The 24,872-nt window shown below is 46.8% G+C and overlaps 1 protein-coding gene across 6 annotated transcripts in view; it reads left to right on the top strand.

The window, feature by feature from the left end:
* Window positions 1–24,872, top strand: part of foxp4 (forkhead box P4) — a 68,497-nt gene that overhangs the window by 28,735 nt on the left and 14,890 nt on the right. For 4 of the 6 annotated variants that reach the window (XM_035383211.1, XM_035383212.1, XM_035383210.1 and 1 more), the window contains 6 exons: window positions 6,758–6,832; window positions 10,933–11,031; window positions 13,950–14,027; window positions 17,674–17,788; window positions 22,777–22,978; window positions 23,634–23,738. In XM_035383211.1, coding sequence (XP_035239102.1) covers window positions 6,758–6,832; window positions 10,933–11,031; window positions 13,950–14,027; window positions 17,674–17,788; window positions 22,777–22,978; window positions 23,634–23,738 — 674 coding nt within the window. The remainder of the gene's footprint in view (window positions 1–6,757; window positions 6,833–10,932; window positions 11,032–13,949; window positions 14,028–17,673; window positions 17,789–22,776; window positions 22,979–23,633; window positions 23,739–24,872) is intronic. The other 2 variants (XM_035383214.1, XM_035383215.1) reach the window with 2 other exon arrangements.

The raw sequence follows: 24,872 nt of genomic DNA, 5'->3' as shown, positions 1-24,872 counted from the left end.
ACAAAAAAAAAAAAATTCATTATTTTTTATCACAGAGTAAAGATGATCAATCCTTTAAAAAAAATATTAACGTTTCCACTTGAAATCTAAATGTGGTATTGTACCGCATTAAAATGAATAGTACATGGTTGCCACTGTAGTTTGCTCAGAAAATGTAAAGCACTTGTGTTTCTTGTGCTTTTAATGGAGGCTGCTGGGCTGATGTCTAGGTAAGTGGCCCATCACGTTTGATGTGTAGCCAGTACCGTATGGCAAACTTGCAAAGCGATACTTTTGCACACAGACGTTGTTTTGTCCGCCACCTTTCCCCCATCACTACCGTTGTTAACACTAAATCCATAATGCTCCCGAACAGCAGGCTTAGCCCTAAACCGCGTTGGTGGATTGACTGACTCTGGTTTTTCTCATGCGCTTGTCATTTCGCAAACTGACCAGCAGACTGGTGCTTCAACTGAAAGCTGCTCTCGCCGCAGCTTCACCAGTGCAAGTTTGGCTGGATTTTATATTTGAATGAAAGCAGCGCAAGTTAACTGATCTCTGTATTCCTTATTTTCTGTGCTGTATGTCGTCAAATAGTAATGGCCAATATAACCTTTACATCACAAATAAAAAAGCACAAAGTTGTTAGCGTCTATTTCAAACGAGCATAGTTAGGCGAAAATGGATTTTTGAAGCGAGAACTGACCTGGCCTGAACCGAATGCGTGCGAACTGTACCGTAGGGGGGGGGAACCGAACGTTTTAAAAAATGTTTTTATTTTTTTACATGGACCACTGCATCCCTAATACATGCACACATTAATGCATGAATGCATGCATAAATACACGCACATGTATATAATTCAAAGTAAGATCAAAAGCAGAATGCATTCTGCAGCAGGTTGATTTGCAGTTGGCCCCATTTTGGCCTCGGTGAGAGTGTGAAGCGGCTTTTGTGCAAAGCCGGCGGTGTGATGTTGTAAACCTGCAGTGTGCGCCGTGTCCCCGTGTGAAGCGAAGGTCGCGACCACTTTCTGGTACCCATGCCCTTGGCGAGGCACAGTGGGGCCATTGTGGGAGAGGCGAGGGGGGCCGGGCTACGGGGTGGAGGGGGCAGGTCTTTGGGTCACCTCCCGCCATTGTCGGTTTTCAGGAGACGTATTTTACTGCGCTCGCGTCTGAGCTCTGAAAGCTGGAAGCCGCCAGAGGGAGAAGCCCTCGGGGTTCACCGAGTCTATGAAAATCTCTCTCTATAGATTGGCGGGGGCAGACTGAGCCGGGGCCGGCAGGAAACTTTTTCTGCGTCCGGTGAGTCTGCCGCGGCCGGCCCGCTGAACGGTGTCGAGGCCTGGAAGCATTCCGCCGTTTTTCTCGCGCGCGGCCGCGCCGCGGACGCCGGAAAGGTCAGGCCGCAGAAAGGGGGCTGCTGGGAGGACCCCGTGAACTCCCGCAGATGTTGCCGTGGCAATGCTTTTGCCTCCCTGATGCACTTGTTTCTTGCTTTCTCCTTTAAAGGTGGGGGGGGGGGGTGTGTTCCTCCCTCCCTCCTGTGATCTTTGGAACTGAATTCCACTTGAAAAGCAAACATTTGCAGAGGAGTGGTTATTATTAAAAGTATTATTATTATTATTTTTTCTCACACATGCCTGCGTGATATACAACAGGCCAATTTAGACTTTTTAAAACACAATTAAATGAACCCACTCGGAGGGTGTAACACAAGTGGCTAAATTAAAGTTGAAACATTTTTCTGTTTATGGGAAAAAACACAGACACACATACTTTCTTTATATCTTTATTTTTTTATAACTTTCACAGAAGATATAAATAGCTTGTAAAGACTGAAAGCATATTGTGTGTCTCGCTAGCTGTTCCCCGAATTGAATTCACATGTACAGCGTCTGTCCGCAAGGTCGAGGCCGCGGTGAACAAAACCCGTTTTGCATGTGCTCTCTGAGCCTCCACATTCTAATCCATTTAAGAGATTTATTTTTCGCACATTCACTCATGATTCTGGAATCCTCCCTGTGTCATGTTTATAGGGGATTATAAAATGCATGGCTTTCATCCCTGTATTCCTTTCAGAAAGCTGAAAAGTATATACTCTTGCATGTTGTCTTGTTCAGTGGGTATGGAATTCTGTGTTTTTTTTTTTTTTTTTTTTGCATGTGGTTATTTTCAATAAGAAGGGTTTGGTGGGACTGCTGAGTGGTTCATCCTGTTAAGAGTCTGTTCTAGCGCACGGATAAGCCCCATGATGTGAGATCAGATCCAGGCAGGGCTGCCTGTGGCCGGTGGCCCTGCTGGGCGGTGCATAGGCGGCTGCAGTGTTGCTCACTGATGGAAGGGTTTGAGTGGGGTACAGCCTCATCATGCACAGACCCTGCTGGGGCGATGGGGAGCCTGACAGTCTGCTGAGCCGTGCATGAAGCGTCTGCTCTGACTCCAGCTGTGCTGTGATAAAAAGCAGGGCCTGACACTGAATTTGATATCCGTTGTGTGTGTGTCTGTCTGTGTCTGTGTGTCTGTACTGACTGTGTCTGCATGTCTGTCTGTGTGTGTGTCTGTACTGACAATGTGTGTGTGTGTCTGTCTCTGCTGACTGTATGTCTGCATGTCTGTGTCGGCGTGTGTGTGTGTGTATGTGTGGGTGTGTGTGTGAGGGGTGTGTGTGGGGGGGTGTGTGTCTGGTTCTGCTGACTGTGTATGTCTGCGTGTCAGTATGTGTGTGTGTGTGCGCGTGCGCGTACATGTGTGCACATGTGCGGTCTTGTGAATGGAGACGCAGGAGCCCGCTCCTGGTAGTTTACACAGCTGCTGCTCTCCCGTGCTGCGGTCTGTTAGCAGGGAGGCCGCTCAGGGTTTCCGCGCTCAACAGAGGAGCGTTTGTCTGCGCCCGCCACCTCTGGAGCCGGGCTCGGAAACCACTGCCGCGTTCGCTCCCGGTCGCCCGCAGAAGTGAGCCTGCAACCCCCTCCGTGGAGGGGTAGTTTCCAGAGTTTAGAGACACACCGCCCGCCCGCCCGCCCGCATGCTTGCGGAGTTAAGGGTCCTGAAGGTATAAGCCAACAGGTACATGTAAAAAGCCAAGTCATCCGCTGGCTCATTTGGATAGATGGGTATGTGTTGAAAGAGCACGTCTCTGTGTGAAAATGGAAAGGTCAGGGGCTGCCTGGAGAACAGGAGTCCCTAACATAAGATTACTGCCACACACTGCGTGTGTAAGAAAAAAATCCTATGCAAACTCGACATCGTCAAATTTTTAAAATGTATTTATTTTATACCCAGTTAAGAACCACTCCACCTTCACTGAGCTGTTTCAGTGAAATGTAGTCTGTCCTTGTTAAGAGATGTACACTATGGGGGTGGTCTTTTTAAAGCATCTCAGATGACCTGGGATGTGTGGGAACACCCCCCTACCCCCAGGGGGTTCTACTGAAAAAGGAAGCGCCTCCTAGGGGTTACTTTATGCTATTGCTGAGAGTGTGATAATGGCAAGGAGTGGGGTGGAGAGTAGGGGAGGGGCTTATTTCCTGTGGCCTGGTGTCATTTCTATTTTGAAAAAAAACTTATCAAAAACTCCCAGCCCCATGCCTGATTGGCTAGTGTTTAGAGAGGCCTGGGGCAGTCTGCCTGCATCCACCTGCCCATCTGCCTGCACACCTACCTCCTACCCTACCACCCCACCCACCTGCCCCCCCCCCCCCCCCCCCCCCCCGCTTCTTACCCCCATTCCCTGATATTCCCTTATGGTGGTGCTGCCTGTGACCTGCTGCTGCCTGTGCATCGCCTGCCTAAATACCCCTTCTCAGCCCTCCATTACTGGGGTCCTCACATGCTAGCGGCACTCTGGGCTGTCCCTGGACACCACACAAGACAGAAGGACAATGGTGTTTTTGTTTTAAAAAATGGTGCTAATTAGCAAGCCAGTGCCTGGGCTTCGTGTTTGCCATTATTATCTTCAGAGAGTAACGTAGCCTTGTTGTTTAATGGAAGTGGCATCAGGGGAGCAGGAGTGAGTGTAGCGTTTTAAACACCATGGGCTTAAAATGGCTGCAAATGACTCTGCGTCTCCTGTGGCTGGTGATTATTGATCTGATGAGTAATGTGTCCTCGTCAAAATCTCAGACGTTGCACTGAGAATGCTGATAAACTCCTTGCTTGTGACTGTGTGGGAGCTGGTAGTGGGGGAAATGACTATGCCATCCACACTATTGGAATGCAGCAGCTTTTATTTATACAGTGAAATTCATTCATTCACGTGGAAGATTTATAAAGCATTCCGGTTGACATAAGGTGTGACCTCACTGCTGGGGAGTAGTTGTTGCAGGTAAATGCATTATTCATCGTGGTTTCCGGTTAGCACACCTTGGTGCATCATCTCTCTGGTTTTCATGTTGACTTAAGGCTGTGGGAAGTTCAAGGATCACCTCCAGACTTTCACAGTGTTTACTGAGCAAACGGAACCTTCTGGAAAGTCTGGAAACGCTTTCACACATAGAGAAAGAGAAAATAACCTTCATAGAACTGCACCCGCTTTCACATTGCGAATGTATAAATAGGCTTTTATTGCTATTATGTTTATATAATTAAAAAAAATAAAAATCTGGTCATATAATCTGAACATTTTATGGTTGTATTTTGGAATGGCTTTATTAAATTTATTCATCCACTGAAAGGTGGCATAACATCTTCCCTCTTTGCCCTGAGGGATGAGAAGTCTTTTGATTGGCTCTGAGAAAATGCCATTCTTAATCTTAACATTAATTTCTTTAGATTTTTTTTTTGCACAAGCAATGTTCTGCAGTGCAGCTGGTGCAGAAGGACTTCTGGTTGGCCAGAGTGTGATGAGGCTGGGACAGACCAGCCAATCTAAACCCTCCTGGGTGAACCTCCTGGGTGGCCAATGGGCTGTTGGGGTGCTGAGCACTGTCAGAACTCTCCAGCAGGTCGTTGGGCTTGTCACACGCTGTAAAAATCTGCCTTAGCAGGGTGAGCCACTTGACAGCATTCCGTTTGACTCTCTGCACAGTTGTTCGGTGCTAAACGTTCTGCAGTTTCTTAAAACGGCATGTTATTGCTGGCGTGGGTCAGAGGACAGAGAGACCGTGACTAAGTATGGTCAGAGGGGCCCCTGCTGTAGCCAGCGTTCGCATTTATTCAGGAAGCCATACGTGTAATTTAGAAATTCCGGTAATGAGTGCGGTGGTTTGTATGGGCCCGGCCTCGCGTAGCTGCCAGGCCCGGCCGTGGCAGACGCGGCTGGAAGCGCGTGACGGGTAATTGGCGCCACGTGCGTGCTCTCCGTGTGTGGTGCGGCCGTCGGCTGGCGATGGGCACGGCGAGCCGCGAGGGCAGCAGCCGACGGAGCGCCGGCGCAGGCCCGACGCAGGCCCGAGGCAGGGCTGAGGCCCAGAGCAAGACTCTGTGAAAGCTGGATCGTGCTAAATTTTATTTTAATATGTGCTTTCTTGCAACACATCTCCAAATTCACAGGAATCGGCCAGCGATGGTGAGGTAGACAGTTTTCCTCACACCAGGGCTTCTGCTTTCTCCTGAGAACAGCCCAGGACCACTGTCAAATTAGAGGGGGGGTGGGGGGTGGGGGGTGGGGGGGGGTTAGGGTGACCTCACAATTTCAGTGGAACTCCACCCTTTCCCTAATTCATAGTCCAGGCATGCAGTCTCTGAAATCTGCCATGATTAAATGTGTACACGTGCACATAAATAAACTGAAATGGAATGCCTGGGTTATTTATTTTGGTTACATTTCACTTAGGAAACGTGTTTCCTCAAATAAAATGCCGTAATTCTACTTTCTCTGTGTAATTTTGCCTGCAGGACAATTGTATGGTACACGGCCTTCTTTTCTATTCATTCCTCTAATATTGTCATGCTAGAATATATAGAACACTCTGTCTCTACCGTGCTCTATTATGTCCAGAGTTTACACAGAGATTTATGGCTTATGTTTGTGTGTGGTGGATTCTGTGCTCTGTGTAATTCATGCACCCAGTTGCTTGCTGTGAAAGGATTCGGTTTTTTGGACCGGTGACTGATTTATTGTTTGTGGCAGTTCTTTTCAAAGGGCCTCTCTTCTTTTCATAAATCAGTATTTACTTAGTGATGCGGTAACCTGCTGCTGCTCCAAACGTGAGGAAACAAATGTGCATCCTGATGCCGCCCCCCCGCACCCCTCCGCACCCCTCCTGCACACCTCCTCGCCTGCTTCTGCCTTTGATTTATCGTGTCCCAGCGTTCTTGTTTTTGAAGATTCGCCTGGTGGAAGCTCGTGTGTTGAGACGAAGGCGGTGCTATAACTGTGTGGCGAGCGTTTAGCGCTGTACGGGAAGACGTTCCCCCGTGTCTGAGGCGGACTGAACGCTGCAGCTGAACAGTGGCGCTGTGAGCTGCTCGGGGGAACCAGTGAACCGGCCGTGTGTCCCAGGGAGGGGTGACCTGGGGTAGAATGGAGGAAGGGAGGGATGGTTTCTCGATTTAGGGCATGTGCGGGGTGCGGCCGGCTGCTACCGGTGGGAGGAGGTGCGCAGGGAGGGGTCCATTAGGGAGTGCTGTTTTAACTCCGCCTGTCTGAATGGAGGCTTTCACGCTGCATAGCTTATGAAGTGGAGCCGTTCTTCACGCTGCTGCTGAAGTGAGCGTCGTGATAGAAGTGCTTTTCCACTGTCCAGGCCTTGCTTGCAGTGGCCCTGTTTCCAGTGTCAAAGTGGCTCTGTTTCCAGACCTCACTCACAGTGGCTCTGTTTCCTGTCCTCTAGGCCCTTCAGGCTGCACGCCATTTTCTCCTCCAGCAAGCCACTGGACTCAGCTCTCCCAGCAGCAATGAAGTGAAGGTGAGGATATCTGCACCCAAAACAAACATACGTACATGTATACACTCATGCAACGCATACATACGTGCATGCGTATACATATATACATGCATACTGTACATTCATGCACATGTGTATGCGTACTTGTACAAATGCACATGTATGCACAGTTAGTCAACTTTCAATAGTTGTACAAATGCACACTAGGGCTATCAATTGAGTTCAAACTAGTCTCAAATAAGAGAAATTCGTTTGAATCTGTTCTAATTTTTCACCGTCAAAATTTCAATAAAACGTTGCCTAAATATATAATGTGTAAGCGACATCCTCCTTGGTTATTATTTTGTCTCCAAAGGCATAGAACCTGTAATATGAAGGGTGTTCTTCTTACAGTTTTTCTTGGCTCCTCCATTTTGAATGCATTGCCTACAGGCTACGTGGAGAGCGTTACCCACACCTGAACTTCATTTTTAGGCTACCTGTAGGTATACCGTGCAGACAAAGCAATATCATGGCTTGTTGTTTATTGAGCGTTACCGTGAGCACAACACAGATGAACACAGGCTCAGCTGGGCTCCTCATTTCGCCTAGGCAATGGGGTTACAAGTTTGAACCCTTAATTACATATTTGCAAGTTTTATTATTGAATGTAAATGTCCACACAGACACATGCACCCTTACTTATGTACGTACACACATGCACGCACACACTTGAACTTTTTTTAAGTAATATTGTTACTTAAGCACACACTGTAGACAAGAATTGTGTTTTTTATATTAAAGGGTCTTACAATTCTTCAATTTCAACGGTCTATGCTTTAATAGTGTGTGAGCTGGTTCAGATTTATTTTTAAACCAGTTGTGATTTGCCAAAGCCAGTCTGAACTGGACTGGTAAGGAGAATAGAGAAACCACCCAAGGAGAGAACCCTGCTGGATACACACACACACACACACACACACACACACACACACACATGCTCTCTCTCTCTCTCTCTCTTTATTTCTTCCCCCATCTCTCTCTCTCACTGTCTCACTCACTCACTCGCTTGCACGCACACACACGCACACACACGCACACACACGCTGATGGAACACTTAATCTGGTACAATTTGAAATGGTGATATCCCACAGCAGCAGTAACAACAGAACCAGCAACTTTTATTTAGATGAAAGCACCTTTGCAGACAGAGAGGGGGCACTGTGTTTGGGTCCTTACCCCCCAGTTTCACAAACGGAGAGAGGGGCGCAGTGTTTGAGCCTGTACCCCCAGTTTCACGAATAGAGACAGGGGCACAGGTTCTGGGCAGCACCCCATTCCGCAGCCCACAGCCCACACATGAGGGTCAGTGGTCAGTCTAGCCAGTCCCTCTGCCTTTCATATAAATAAGGTCCTCTTCTGGGCGAAGGGTTGTGTCCACTTATGAAAACCGGCCCCACCTCAAGAGCCAGGTTTTCAAGAAGGGGCTCCCTTGTTCAAAATAACCTTTTTCCCTCTCTGTTTATGGGAAAGTCCTATAATATTTTTTTTCCTGCACAGATTTCCATTGGTCCCCCAATTTCTCTTTTTGAGCACATATGCAGGGTATTATCTAAATATAAATGTTCTCATAAATACTCTCACATACAAAAATTTATATTGACAGGATTCCTGGCTTCCACCTCTGCCTACTTGTGCCGCTTGTTTTTGTGATTTAGCTTCTGTGATTTTTCCTTGAATGGTGCTGCGTGTGAGAAATAAACACATTCATCGCCGTGTCACTTTCCTGTCCATTGTCTTGTTTGTATCCCAAATGACTCGTGTTCATAATTTTCCTAGAGTCAGTTCAAGATCTGACTGAAACTGAGTCCTTTGTTTTTTCCCTTCTTCACTTCAAGAAAAGGCACACTGGAATAAAAAAAGGGAACTTTAACCCGAATTTAGATACCCGCACGATGTGTGTTTGTGCTAGTCCCGTGAAGTAACAAACTTAATCCTTTTAGTGATGCATCTACAGAATGTATGACAGCGTTGGGTTGGTTTGATAATGGCTTTTTATATTTTTTTTATAGAATAATCTCTGTTGTGTTTTAGGGGAATTGTGTTGTCATTTTCACTCACGATCAGTGATGCGGAGTTTTCGGTTGTCATGAGGGGTTTTTCCACTTGAACCTGCTACCAAGGCCACTCTCTTTACAGGACTATTTCATTTGTCTGGCCTTTGTCAGGAAGCAGTTCTCTGGCAGCAAGCTGGACAAGCCTCAGTGCTCAGAGAAAATAAGCCAGCGGCAGATGCCTCTTTTCCCTTAAACGCCATTCCACTACGGCACCAGATCAGGAACTCGGAGTAATACAGAACAGAGCTCTGGAAAGCGCGCCCGTAGGATTCGCAGAGCGCGGGGCTGTGTGTTCACCACACAGATGAAAGGCGCGTTGTGTGTTCGCTGCGGGCTCGATGCCGCCTGTTCATCCGCAGTGTCTGCGGCGTGCTTTCCCGACTGCGGTCTGGCGTTTACAAAACTTCGCTTGACCGCCCTGACTCTCACCCCGAGACCGGGGAGCGCCGGCGCGCCCGCTAACCGTTTCCACATTTTTGCGCACGTGTCCGCCCGCCGCGCGCCGCCCCGGCTACCGTCTGCGCGGCGTCGACGCGAGGGGCGGCGAGTCGAAAAGCGCCCGAACGGAAACGGGCTCGGGCGCGTCGGGGAACCCCAAGCCAAGACGAGGCCGAGCTTTGTCTCTTCATTTTCGGTTTCCGTGAGCCCGGTGGAGACGCGGCTCTGACAGGATGTCGGGCTCGTTGCGAAGGTTGCGTCGGGCGGTGCGGCGAGCGTGAGCCTCGGGGCGGCTGTCTGAGCTTTGTTTACGCGACCGGAGACGAGCAGGGCTCCCCCTTTATCTCAGAGCCTGGCTCCAGCTCTAACCCCTTGTCTGGAGCCAGGGTACGTTACAATATTTATGCACTCGGGGAATGCCTATAACCTGGCTCCAGCGTTTCACAAATGTTTAGTGTGTTATCCTGCTTGTGCTGCCTTGAGCCTCCTGTGGAATGTTCTGGATGCAGAACTGCAGCCAGGGCTGCACGATGCTGGTTAGTTTAGCTCTCCCTTTGAACATAAAAATATGAATTTCGTATCAAAATGTATTACCTGTGTATAAACGATGTGTGCGTGTCTGTGGACTGTTAGTTGAGGTTTCTTGTATAATTGTATTTGAGTTATGTAATTGCCAGTTTCTGTCCTCCTTATTGAGGGTAAAATAGTCTAATGAGTCGGAAGCACTCATTCGGGGTGAAATCCTTCAGTGCGTTTAAAAATAGGCTTTTTGCTTCAAACAGGATCTTTGCTTCAAATTGTTCTGTGATTTTAAACACCCTTCCATTTTGTTTATGGTTATTCACATATAAATGAAAGGAGGAAAATTCATTTATGCCACTAGACAGAGAGGAACAAAAATGTTATTTGTAGGTCGTGCGGGCACTTTTCTCAGCACCCAAAATTGGGGCCCCTGCTGTTTTTCACGAGCCTTTTCCCGAACCCCGCTCCCAGGCGCGTGCCTCGCTCAGGGTATTCACCCGGTCGCCCTTTGTGATATCAGAATATACGGGCAATTAATGGCACCTAACTTCAACAGGGCGGCGTTCAGCACGCCCATGGCCCCACAGTCCGGAGAGGAAGTGAAAGGTGTTATTACTGTGCTAACTGCGGAGCCGCTAATCGCTGGTGTTCCTTTCACATCTCTGTGATGCAAGCGCGAGATTCTAGGCTTTCCCCTCCAATCATCTGTCTCTTATTCTGTTACTGCAGTACTGTGCGTATTATTATTTATATTCATATTATTATTAAGCTGAATAATTATTACATTACTTTCATGAATAGTCATGGTACGTGTGAAAATATTTAGTTAAATATTTTAGATAATATGAATGTATTAATACTGCTACTTTTAATAATGACACAGACCTATAGGTCTCTGTGTATTTCTTAGTGTACTTGTCTCTCACTACATGCAATATGTGCCCTTGGTGTGTTTGTGTAAGTACCCTATCCATCGCTGTGTGTTTGTGTGTGTGTATGTTAAGTCTCTCACACCCTTGTGTGTTCTCTCTCCCTGTGTGTTCTCCCCACCCCACCCCACCCAGGTCCCTGTCTCCATGGCAATGATGACCCACCAGTTGATGGTGCCTCAGCTGCAGCAGATTCTGGCCCCCCCACAGCTGCAGGCCCTCATGCTACAGCAGGTAATCTGCCCCCCCCTGAAACCAGCATTCCCCATATCTTCCATCTGTCAGCAAGGCCAAATCTCACCTGTGTTTCCATGGCAGCAACTCAGCCATTGCATGTCAGTTATTTGCATACTGACCTGAAAACGGACGCAGAACTTTTAGCTTAATTGTTTTTTTGGTGTGTTCGGCTAACTTATTGATTATGAATGGCCATTTTTGGTGATATTGTGCTTTTGTATTCACGTGAGTAACATTGGTATTATCCACTTTTTAACTTTCTGTAGATAAGACTGTCAGATAAATGAATGTGATGTAACATTTTCCTGTCTAAACATGGAGCCGGCAACCCTTGAGGTCGTATGACCGATTTCATAACCACAGTACCTCTGACCCACATGAATGTCATGTTTAACGGCAGTTCAAACGGACGCGTGCAATTTAATCATAGTAAGAATTTAGAAGATACAAACACAAATGTACACACACGTGTGTTCCCCTTCTCCTCCTGCTCACCGATCCCGGACTGATAAGCCGCCGCAGTCACACCCCTCCCCCCCCACCCACCCCTCACTCCAGAGGCGGGGTAAGGCCTACGGCTGAATCTGCTGGAGGAAAAGATTAACTGCCCATCCAGCAGTTACATAAGACATGGAGACACATGCTTTGTGCAGTCATCAGAGACCTGGGCGTGTGCCATGTAGAAAGCGCTACGCTGGACACCCCTTCTTGACTCCGCCTGCTCTTTTTTTTGTTTTTGTCGTCATTGCTGTCGCTGAGAGAATAGCCTCTTTGTCTGGCATCCGCCTCATATTATGTTTTTTATCAGTGCGCTCTTCCTCCTTGGCCTGGTCACACACAGAAATGGAAGATTGCAATCTTAATGGGACTTCCTGGATGAATGAGAGGATTCTGAAAGGAAAATAAGCAAACCCTTGCCTGGCCGTGAAGACCGTGCCTGCCTGTGCTCCTGCGGTTTGGCCGATGTGTGGTGTGGAGGGCGTCTGAATGGTTGATGTGATCTTGGGGTCAACCTTAACTCAACAGGAGCTGCGTTTTCATATTTTTATTCTCCATTTAAAAAAAAAGCCATATTCTGAAACCAGTTCAACACAGAAAGCATTTTGGCGATAAATTCACCGAAACTTTCATGTAAACAGCAGAATTTGAAGTTACTCAACTTGGACCCTATTCGGCAAAAAGAAAGGACGCTTGCCAAAAAGAACTACTGAGGCCTTAAAGATATGTTTTGAAAGAGATTTTCTTGGATGGACAAACAAGAATGTTTTGGCACATAGGCCATATCAACGTGTGTGCCAACAAACTTTTACAATCTTTACCAAAATCATAATTTTAAAGCTCAAGCTTAAAGAGGTGGCTGATTCCCCTTAAGAAAGCAGTTAGACAGTTTGCAGTGGTTCTGCAGTTTCCCTATTTCTCTATATATTCATCACATAATATTGGATGCATTCCCATACCTGAAACTTTCCCTAATTTCATAAAACTTGCCATATGCACAGACTGCAAACGGATAAATTATGTTTCGCTGATCTTTGAGATTTTCTCCTCTCTTCTTCGTGACCATTTCTTCCTGGCGTCATTAATTAATTAGTGTTAGTGCCAATACACTGACCCCGCTCTCCACTACAGTGAACTGACCGTTCAATACTGTGACAGCAGGTTCATGCACACCAGTACAGAATGTGTTACTTAATCCTGGTTTCCTCCTTCCCTGTTATGTTTGTTGGAAGGCTTGTCACATTCAAAGACTTCCTCTGTCATAACTGAAGCTCAGCACTTCATGAATGCACGGCTATCAAAGGCCGTGTTGGATGTGACATGGTGCAGAATTCATCATCTGCTGGCCTTATGTGATATTTGCCTTTAATTACCGGCTAAAATGACAAAGTAAAAATAATTTTTTTAAAAAGAAACATGGACATGCATATACACATACACACATGCACACAGGCACTTATACACAACTACCTGAACATGTGATATAGTTTTGACATGAACTGTCTAGTCCTGACGTGTCCGATCTTATTAAAAAAGTGTCGGTGTGGGCACAGTTTTTGTTCTAGCCCAGTACTAGGACACCTGATTCTGCTCATCATGGTCTTGATTAAAGACTATGTAGTTAATTCGTTGAATCACGTTTTGGTAGTGCTTGGCTAAAACAAAGACCTGCCCCCACACCGGATAAGTTTGGGCTCCCCTGGTGTAGTCCATGTTGTTGCTAATTTGAGTGTAGGTAGGTTAGTCTTCATGAAGTGCTTAAGGAAAGGATGTGTAATGTGCTGTCATTCATTCATTGATGTGGACCAGTCAGTAGGCTTTTTTGTGGTGAGCAAAGTGTTTTTATTGGTCCAGAACAGTCGTCACATGACAGATCGTGGCTGCCTCACCCAGCAAATGGTTTATAAGCAGGTCAGTTTTAGTAGATTTTAGAATATATATTTATTTATAATTTTTTCTAAGTACGCTGAAAACAGCTTTTGTTTGCTCTGACCTGTATTTTTCTGCCTTTAAATAGGAGAGTGTCCTCTGGTGTGCTGTAGATTTAGGCCTATGTGTCTCTGTGGGTTTTACACCTCAGTGCATTTTCTGCAGTAACCAATAGAAAACACTGTTTTTGGTGTTTTCTTGGCAGGTGATTGGACAGCACTGAGATTCAAAGCTGTGTTGCTTGGCCATGTTGCTCTGGCTTTTTCGGCTCTGCAAATAAATTGCTTTCAACTTGCTCTTTAGAGACTTTTTTAACGAAGGGCTTCGTGTTTTCTATGGCTGTCGGTCAAATGGTTTGTGGTCTCTCTCCCTCCCTCTCTCTCTTCCTCTCCGTCTCGCACTGTCTATATTTCTGTTTCTCCTTCTTTTTATCTCTCTCTGTCTCACTGTCTCTGTATTTCTGGCTCGCTTTCTTTTTCTCTCTCTAGGTGCAGGAATACTATAAGAAACAGCAGGAACAACTCCACCTTCAACTCTTATCTCAGGGAGGAAAGCCGACAAAAGAGGTGACTTATACACACACACACACACACACACGCATATGCACGCACACACACACACACACACACACACAGACTCACTTTTTTAACTGAGAGTGGTCTTGCTCTGAACCGAAAGAACATTTTGGTTTATGTTGTGCTGTTGATTTAAAATGTACATCTTTCATCAAGTAGCCCCCTCCCCCCACCCCCCGCCATCGTTCACTGCTCAAAAATGCACTGCCACAGAACAGTAAAGGTCCGTGTCCAATTTAAAAAGGCAGTCTACCCCTATGAAAGTCAGAAGGGTGTTACAAACGACCTCTTCCACCTCGGCAAATCCCTGCCCTTCTAAAACACGGATTAGCAGTCCCGTGACTAATGGAGCAAATATGCACTTAAAAACATGTAGTGACTTTACTCTGGGTCTTGTGAGCTGAAGATATTTTTGTGTGGTTAAATATTGGTGCAGGTACATTACTGCTGAGCGATGACATTTAAGGAGGAATAGGACAAACAGTTTAAACTCTGGAAGGGCCGTGTTACATTGGGGCCAGGCTGTTATCCCTTCCGCAGCCGCGACTCCACGCACAGGACTGTTTGTTCCGCACATTTCCTGGCTGTATTTGAAAAAAAAAAACAGGCCAAGCACACGCAGAAGTGCTTCACGCCCGATGCAGCTCTGATAAGTTATAGGCTCGCCACGATTTCGCGAGTGAGTTACTGGTTAGCGGCATTGAAAACGACGCGTGCGCTGGATGGCGTGCGCTGGATGGCGTGTTGACTTAACGCCGTAGATCTCTAGGCGCGTCGGGTGACTACGAGCCGCGTGGACTGCTCTTGGGGAGCACCTCCTGCGTGAACCTGAAGTCCTGTTCTGTTGGGTCTCGAAATCTCCTTTCGGCGTCGGGTTTCTGGAGCCCGGCTGATGAAAGGGACAGCCGACGGCCAGAGCAGCAGTGCCCCCCCCGGCCTTAGCCTGGCAGTGACTCAGCAGAATGAAAGCACTGTAGTAACAGGACCTGAACACACAGATACAGGCAGAGTGGACAGAAGTGGAATAAGATATTGCTGAGCTGTGCCAAGAGCACATGGATCTTTTTTAAAAATTTGGTCCTCAGCAGAGAACTACTGCAGCTACCAGGACAAATTACAGCGGAACAGAAATCTGTGCTTGTTTCTCCCTCTGCAGCGGCTGTGTGTGAAGCAGAGCTGGCTGATTATTTTTCATGTCCTGCAGTAGTGTTCTGTACTTGTACTGTAATGTACTGCCACCTTGGAGCACGCTTGTAAAAATGTTTGAGTACACTCGTTGTTTAAATACACTCATTGTAAGTAATGTTGGCCACATCCTGACTCCCTTATGTCAAACATTTGAGCAGTGAGCTTTTGAGTCATTGAGTTCATGTAGTCTGTGAGGTGCACTCACTGTACTCTGTGGTATTTATTTATTTATTTATTCATTTGTTTATTCACAAATTTTCTTAATGTGCATGACTTAAATGTGACTCCCCGTTTATGGAATCACAGATAATGATTGTATTTCCTACGTTTTTGTTTTCCCTTTCTTTGATAATTCTATTCGATTTTGATAAATGAGGGATCTCAGCTTGTGTTCTCTGCCCCCCCATTTTGAGTTAGCCTCTCACTTTCTGGGTGTTTTGCGCAAGCTTTGGGGCGAGTGGGGGGAAGGGGGGGGGGGGGGGGGGGGGGGGCACATCTCTTCTCTGTTTCTTTCCCTGTCTGTGAACCCCCGTCCTGCAGATAAGGGCCGTAACTCATAGAACAGGACACCAGGAGCACAGAGCAGTAAAACCCTGCACGTGAAAACTCACCCGGGAGACCGTCTGTCAAAAGGACACTCCCTGATTTTATCAGCAGCTGCCTTGTGGCTGGTACCGGCCCCGCCCCCCCACCCAAACCCTGTGAGGAGGTGGGCGTGGTATCACGTTCCCTAGGTTACCCACTGTTACCCGCCCCTTTATTCCCCCCCCCTCCTTCTTGTCTTTGGCACTTCTGTTCACGTCTCGGTTTTTCACTTTAATGAAGCAGCACGATTTTAAACCAGATGTACAGAGAGCCCCGTAAGACTAGAAGTGTTAATGGAGTGTGCGCCTTGTCTGAACTACCTCACCTATATCCAGCTGAATTTTTCGGTGACACTTGCTAACTGGCTTCTTTTAATTCACCATTCATTCATTAGAAAACAAGAATATAACTGACCACTTAAAGTTGAACTTTGGACAGAAACGAGTCTTAATGAGCAATGGGAACTCATCTGGAAGGGAAGTAGTGTCTATGAAACAACATGCATAGTGTTTTATTACAGTAGGTGGTTAATTAGCACGTTACCCACAACAAAGGACCATTAAAAAGTTGCTAACTGCTTTAAACTTGCCCTTGGATGAATTTTCTCACCTTAAATTTCATGTTTTGGTCTGGCGCTGTGATCTCCCTCAGCGAGAGTAAGCATCAGGGTTGTTAGCAATGACTTCTGTCACAATTTTTTTGTGGCAGATCTTCTGTGAGGAGCTGAACTTCTGAAGCTTCTGTCATTTTTTACTGGTATTGTTTTACTCCTCCTGTCCTCTGGTTTTTTGAACGCCTCTGAAGCTTCCCCGGACGCACCAGCCCTTTCCCGTTCCGTCAGGAGGGGTGATATTAGCGCGTCTCTCTCTAAACAGACCAGCTGTGTCCAGCCCACATCTTTTTGAAGTGGAAAAACAAGGGAGCAGACAAAGGAACCGAGCGTCTGCAGGCAGGGGTCAGGAAGAGTTCGCTCGGTCGTGAGCCAGAACCAGCGCAGCGGCAGCCGTGCTCGAGTGACCGCGACCAAACAAACAAACAAACAAACAAACAACGCGGGGCCACCTGGTCCGAATCGGTGCCGTAGACACGGCGAGGGAAGGGAGTTCTGTGCCAAAGGTGCGGCCGCGTTGGGCTGTGCTGAATTTCGGAGCTGGGGCACTGGCCGTCCCTGGCTTGTCGCTCTGGGCCGTGCTTTCTTCTGGAGCGAGCGTAATTAGAGGGGGCACCTGTGTGTTTGTAACGCTGCGGGTTCAGCGCGCTTTAATTTACGATGCCGTGCTTCCTGGGTCGTCATGGCAACGAAGAAAAACAAGCAAGGTGCTCCCCGTGACTGTTCCAGCGTACGGAGCTGGTGACATCAGCCCCGACCTTTGCAGAGGAAGTGTAGTGTAATGGTTAGGGAACTGGGCTTGACTGAAAGGTTGTGAGTTTGATTCCCAGCTTGGGTGCTGCTGTTCTATACTTGGGTAAGGTACTGTAGCTGAATTGTTTCAGTAAAATATCCAGCTGTGTAAATAGACTGTATGTAAAAGATGTAAAGCGAGTGTTATTGCTGTAATGTAGTGTAATGTCTGCTGTTTGCTGGTATGGCACACAGAGGTTTCCTGGTTGAGGGCTTGTTTATTCAGATGGGCTGGAGGGTGGTGGTGCTAGAGATGGAGGTGGATGTAACATGGACCCAGCGAATGTCAAACTATCTCACTGGATCTGTTGTATGGTGTCTGTGTCACTCATCCAGATATGGAAATACAGGATATTATTCTCTCTCTGTCTCTCTCCCTCTCCTTCTCCTTCTCCATCTCTCTCTCCTCTCTCCCTCTCTGTGTTCCTCTCCCTCTCTTTACCCATCTCTTTCTCTCTCCAGCAGTTGGGAGCTAGCTCTCCTCTGGCATTCCAGCAACAGCTGATCCAGATGCAGCAGCAGCACTTTCTCAACCTGCACAGACAGCAGAGTCTGGGGCTGCACAACCTGCAACAAGGTAAGCACACATTTGTTCATTCCCTCTGTATCTATCCAGAAGGTCCTGCACTCTCTTAACTGAGCAGTGTTTTTTTTTGTGTGTGTGTGTGTGTGTGTGTGTGTGTGTGTGTGTGTGTGTGTGTGTGTGTGTGTGTGTGTGTGTGTGTGTGTGTGTGTGTGTGTGTGTGTGTGTGTGTGTGTGTGTGTGTGTGTGTGTGTGTTTGTGTGTGCGTATGTGTGCACTTGGTGTATTGCTCTGACACGTTTGCTGTAGGGGAGATCCTTCAGCACTGCATTGTGGGTGGTGTAGCAGTTCAGTATATGCAGCCATGGCGACCCTAACGGAGCATGGCCCCGCCCACCCCCCACCCCCCCCCACCCCCCACCCCCCACCCCCCCACCCCCCACCCCCAAGTTGGCTTTGCATGGGTTCTGCCTTCCTGCAAATTGGCCCTCGCAATCGGTGTGAGGGCACGCCGTTTTTAATACCAGTAATTGCAGTCCTGTGGCTCCATCCCAAAATGGGCAATCAGCTGTGCTCATAATCTAATCGCGCGGGGTCGTTAAACACCCCCCCCGGGACCAAACCGCAGGCTCGTACGCCTGCCCACATGTGAAGGTCGTTAACATAATCAGGCCATAAAAAGATAAAAGGGACGCTTGATTGTTGGTTTCTGCAGAAGGCAGCCGTTGGGGTAATGGGTAAAATACACTCCACGTGCTTGGAGCTGTTCCAGGGGATGAGGGAGGAGTCAAGTGAGTGAGTGGGGGGTGGGTGGGGGGGAGACACATCCTAACATGGACAGACCTGGCTCAACTGCTGCTCTTGACATCTGTTGACCTAGAAAATACCAATGGGCCTGTTTATATTCAACATGTTCAATCAGCTTTTAAATGCAAACCAGTATCGTTCTCAAGTGTGACGTAGACCCTTTTGGGTTAAACTGGGTTTTTTGTTTTTGTCATTTTCACAGTATGCTTGGGTTTTTTGTGAATTGTGCTCACTTTTTTGAATGTGTTACACTTGACACAGTGCCCTAAGAAAAAGTAGCACAGGACTACGGAAACTAACATGTTTGCTAGTTACTTCTATCACCTTTCCCTATTAACTATTAACTATCCCTCTTCTCACCTATCCAGGTATTTCTGGGTAAAACACCTGCAAGAAAGTGTGCACATTTCACAAGAAACAAACCTTTTGAAATTTCTCATTTTGATGTTTGGCCCAAACACATCTGTATCACACTTGGGCATGAAATGGAAAATGTAGGGCTGCTGGGTGACTCATTCATATAAGACACTGATGCACGGATGGTGCAAGGATGAGCCCCAGGGTGTTGGGTCATTTTCAGACCGTGCCAGTGCTGACTGTGGCAGGTAGCTCCATAGGGCAACGTGTAATCGCAGATTGCGTCGCCCGGGGTACAGGAGTGTTCGGTCGGTACAGAGTCTGCGTTTTGTCTCTCTTTAGCAACCCGCAGTGGTTGATCGGGGACCCGCAGACTGCATGTTAAAGCTGCATATGAAAGGTCTTCCTCTGACTCCACTCTGTGAGCTTGGGTGTAGTGTTGCGGTGTGAAAAGAAGCAGCTGGGAACACCACGTGGTTCAGAGTAGAACTGCATTCCAAATCAGGGTGGGAACATGGGCATGTTCAGCTCCATGTTGGGTGCCAAATTTACTAACAAAACGTAGATACAAATGGGAAATGTTTTATTAATTATTATTGCATATTTAAAGTAATTGTCAATTCAGGTCACTTGTAAGTGCCGTTGAAATGCTAATCTGACACACCTAATAAATAAAATGTATAATGTGTATTATGCAGTTACGATATCGGATCAGTGGATAAGATATCGAATCAATCTGCAGACACTGTTCTTTAAGAGGATATAACTTTCTAAATATCATGTATGTACCTGGGAGGCAGTGTGTCCTCTGAGGTGCTAAAAGGTGTGCCAGCCATACATATTTTTAATATAAATAAGTGTACAGATAAACTCAGTTTAGTGTTTACGTTGCATGCCTTTATAAGAACATCAGTCTGCAATTTGCATCCTTTCATAAAAACAAACACGTGTTCCGCAACCAGATTTTCTTGAACTAATAAGGAAAGGATCAGGAACCACCTGCTTTAGCTGGCATAAACATCTGCAGAAATTTTCATAACCTAAACATAGACAGGAATAATTACTGCCAAGCTGTCATACTATTGCATCTGCCGGGAAGCTAAAGATCCTCCTTTGATTTCCGTACTCCAGCATTCTTTAGTTAGGTTGGCTGTTTGTTTTTGCTGCACGCATGAGCTGAAATATGTGTGTGTGTGTGCGTGTGTGTGTGTGTGTGTGTGTGAATTAAATTAGTGTGGGAGTCGGGAGACCTATGAGGGAGAGAGACCAGAGCAGGGGCATCTTTGAAAGGAATGTGTGTTGCCCCCCCCCCCCCCCCCTCGCCGTTTCTGACAGCTGTAAAGGGTTTCGCTGGCGTCTGGTTGGCTCTGGTTGTGTTGTTTTCGGAGGGGCCAGTGGAAGGCCGGGCAGCGTGGCTCTTACAGTCCCTCTGTGTCTCCCGTGCGGTGGAATTCCCCCGCGGTTCTCTTTGAGAGAAGTGTCCCATTGTGACGGGCCACTGGACCATACACATTCCTCTGGGAGGTCAAGCCTATCCAGATTAAGTCTGGAGGGGCTTACTGTTTTTCTCATCTTTGTGCCATTCTATAAAATATGCGAATTTAATAGCAGTTGTTCCCCTCTTAAGTGGAAATTGAAATCGGAGACTGTGTCGAGTTGCGCTAATTCCTCCTGGACACCAGGAGTGCTGCAGCTAAGGTGTCCACTAATACGATGTGTCCACCCATGAGCCAATGACTGTTTTACACCCTGCTGCACTGATAAGACTGCAGCAGAGGCCACAGTTGGTGGAAGGCTGCCTCGTTCACTGATGACAACTGGTGCTTTTTAGAGGAACTAATGCAGCAGTAACTCAAGGAATCCTGGCCAGCTTAATCCCCACCCACTCCTGTTGGAATGTTGGCATTTAAAAAAATATATGTTTTATTTAACAAAAAAAAAACTGTGGGTACAGTATGTTACAGAGCACAGACACAGGGCAGGGATTCAGCCAATCACAGACAGGTGTCAAAGAAGGGCGTGACTATGCTGTGGGTGCTTAGAGGGAGTGTGTGAAACTGGACAGTCTGGGCACTGAGCCAAATCCTACAGGAGATAAAGGCCAGACTTCAGACTTTCACACATACATCTCTCTCTCTCTCTCTCTCGCTCACTCTCTCTCGTTTTCTATCTCTCTCTCTTACTGTCTCTGTCTGACTATCTTGGTCTCTCTCTCTCTCTCTCTCTCACACTCTCTCTCTGTCTGTCTGTCTGTCTCTGTCTCTCTGTGGTCTTCATCGCTTTCCTCTACTGTTTTTCTCCAAATCTTTCACCCTCTGTCCTATTCCTTTTGTCTCTTCCCCTCTCCCATTTTTCTCTCTCTAGTTGGTGAAATTAATTTTAAGTTAAAAAAAGACATTGGTATTTGACATTGGCATTTGAACACATTTGAAAATAACTTTACTCACTGAATACAGGCTCCACGACGCGTGTATATGTTCATTTTGTGGAATGATGCCCTGATGAGCCGCCCCCCTTTAACGTTCCTCGCTCCTGGTGCTGTGTCACCATGGCTACGGGCTCTGGCAGTGAGGTGGCGGAAGTTTCGCGGGCACATCCTCCGAAGGGTCCGCTGTTGTTTGGACAGTGTCAAGGGTGGGAATGTGGGCACAGCAGACACAATATTTGTGTAGCTATTCATTCACAGCTGGGCGATAACAGTACAGCACACCACACCTTCACTGGAACAGCTTGTCCCAGCCCTGAGGCAGTCTTCTTTCCCTCCTCCCAGGGCCACACACACGCGCACATGCACACGCACACACACACTCATGCCTCATGCCTGCATGTGCACGCACTCGCACATGTACACACATGTGTACATGCACACATATATGTGTACACATACACACGCAAGCAAACACATGTGCATTTGCGAACACACATACGCATACACACACACACACACACACACACACACTTGCATAACCCACTGTTTAAAGAGAGTAATGCTCTAAATATATGCTGGGGATTAGGATAAATCGTTTTAAGGATGAAAGTCATTTGAAATGAAACATTAGCCTCCTCCTACTTAAGATCCATGTCTTCCTCCTTCTTTGAGTGGTAACCCTAACCGTCTGCGTTTTGTGGCTTTTTGCCATTGTGATGTCAGCATGAGGGTGGGGCTGGTTATCTCCTGACAGGATGTGGGATTCCAGCTGGTACAGGGTTCAGGGCGGTGATGTCAGGAAGTGGGTTTCCTCTCTCAAACACTAATCCTACAGCAGATAAACCACACACACACACACACACACACACACACACACACACACACACACACGCACACACATGTACACACAGACAGACGTGTGGACGCACAGACACTGACACACAGACTCACGCACACACACACACAAGTGTACACACATTCACACAAGCGTACACACATTTACACACAGACACGTGGACACAGACACAGACTCACACAACACACACACACACACACACATTCTCCAGGAAACCTGCAAAGCATAACTCAAACCTCCCAGACACACATGATTACAGTTTCTGGGACTATCTTCCTTTAGATGAAAGCCTTTTTTTAAAGATGGTGATAAATTATATGAGGGGAATTAAGTCTTTGTTCCCTCCTTAACTGTGTCCTAGAGGCTGCCTGCAGGGTTTTAGCTACAACAAGGCAACTGTTACAACCACCTATCTGTACATCAGTCATTTGAAGATACCTGCTTTAAAAACTGCTTTATTTAATTCTCTGAGGATTCTCACTGGTTCTCCTCATGTTATAAAAGCATAATAACTTCTGTTGACGAAAACAGGCTATTCAGGCTCATCTTGACAGCCCTGTTACTGTCTGTCTGTCTGTCTGTCTGTCTCCATAGCTGTTAGTCCAGCTGACTTGCAGAAGCTGTGGAAGGATGTGGTCTCTGTGCAGAGTGCCGAAGATGTGGTGAAGCACGAAGGCCTGGACCTGACCGCCAACAGCTCCAACTCTACCTCATACTCCTCCAAGGCCTCCCTGCACGCATCCCATCATGCATTGCCAAATGGACACAGTGCTGTGCACACCCATAAGAGAGATAGGTCAGTGGAGGGAGGGATGGGCAAAGGGAGAGAGAAATTCGAATTATTCCTGTTTGCTTAAATTGTTTCTGTTTTTTCCCCACTTTGTCCAATTTAGTGAGATGACTTGACGTTACATTTTAAAAGACGCTTAAGAAAATAACCAGAATAAAATATCGATCTGTGCAGTTGTCTTATTGCTCTCCTGAATGGAGTGTGTAATACAATTTGTCAGGATTTGTTTCCCCTTGTTTGTTTGTCATTTTTATTGACAGTTTATTTTGGATTCAGAAGAAGGCTCATTTCGTACGGTTGTGCGGGTGGAAAACATTAACTTCTCCTTTCTACTCTGTACAGAGCTGAGCAAACAGCTCGTGTAGATCATCTTGAAAATTTACAGTCGGATCTTGGCAAATTGACCATATATGCCTGCAGCAAGTTTGGAGCGGATTATGTTGGTCTGTGGAAGCTGGAGCCTGTGGAAGGCGGGGCCAGAGGGATAAAGGGGGAATTCGGTATTTAGGGGAGGGGTTTAGGAGGGAGGCTCTTTCACAGCAATGTAGCATGTCCAGATTGTTTGAGCAGCAACTGGATGTTTGTTGGTTAGTTGGTCGGTTGATGATGGTTGTGATGACGTTGATGATGATAAGCTCCTCCTGTCCCATCCCCCCCCAAGCCCTCCCCATGAGGAGCAGACTGGATCTAGCCCTCTGTACGGACATGGCGAGTGCAGATGGCCTGGGTGTGAAGCTCTCTGTGAAGATCTGGGACAGTTCATCAAGTGAGTATTCTGGGCAGCACCTGCCCCTGCCGCTTCCTGTACGAACCCCACCATTGTTTCCTCCCTGTTCCTATATCAGCCTCCTCCTTCTCCCACCCTTCCCAGTTCCTGTTCCAGTGTTTGTAAATCAGCGTTAGGACATACTCATGAATTGGTGCCAAACTGAAACAAATGGCTCGTTTTAATGGATGGCTAATGTACTTGCCGTTTGGCACCTGTTTGTGGACACAGCCTGTCCTTACCCTCTTATATTAACCCTATAGTCACCTCATTGCTGCTCCCACTTCCCACATCTGCCCCCCCTCCCACTTCCTGCACCAGCTCCTTCCTCTGCCCTTCCCACTTCCTGTACCAACCCTCTTCACTACCCCTCCCACTTCTTGTAACAACTTCACCAACTAAGAAATAGTTAAATTCATTTTAATTCACTAAGAAATAGGTAACTTCAAATAGTTAACTAAGAAATGCATGTTTTGCAATCTCAGGTCATAATTTTTGTTTTGTTTTTGAAACATAATTTTGTTTCAACTATTTTTATGTCTTCCGTTCCCAGAATAGCTAAATAAAATGGTTAACTAATGATGTCTGTTGCCTAACAGTCTACTAATGCTTGATAATTATTGAAAAGGAGACAAATAGCTATTGGGTGCTTATTTACTTTACTTGTCCCGGTGTTCTGTGTGAGGTAAAGCCGGACCAAAAAAAGGAAAACTTAAATAATCGCTAGGACATATCAGCTTGTCATTGTGTAGTGAAAATGATAAAATGTCCAGCCCTAGCAGTAAACCCACATCAGGTGTTGCTTCTCATACTGTACTGTACCACAGGTGAACAGCATAAGATATAAATCACATTAGCAACATTATGTTTCTCATTGTGATATGGAAGGTTTTTGAGGGGACATCATTAAACATTTGAGAGAGTAAAATTCCCAGCATGCTCTGTGTTTCTTTGTCTTGTCTGTAACTGCCACTAGAGACAGATGATCTCTCCAACCCAACAGCTGCCCTCTCCTCTACCTCACAGGGTAACCCTGATAGCCTTCTTGGTTTCTCATTAGCTAATGTCCAGCCGCATTGATCAGACGGAACAAAAGACTCAAGAGCGAGCAAACTCGGCCTGTATCAGCTGTGC

Source organism: Anguilla anguilla, chromosome 11, assembly GCF_013347855.1.
Source record: "Anguilla anguilla isolate fAngAng1 chromosome 11, fAngAng1.pri, whole genome shotgun sequence".
NCBI lineage: Eukaryota > Metazoa > Chordata > Actinopteri > Anguilliformes > Anguillidae > Anguilla > Anguilla anguilla.
This window is presented reverse-complemented; position numbering and strand designations above follow the sequence as displayed.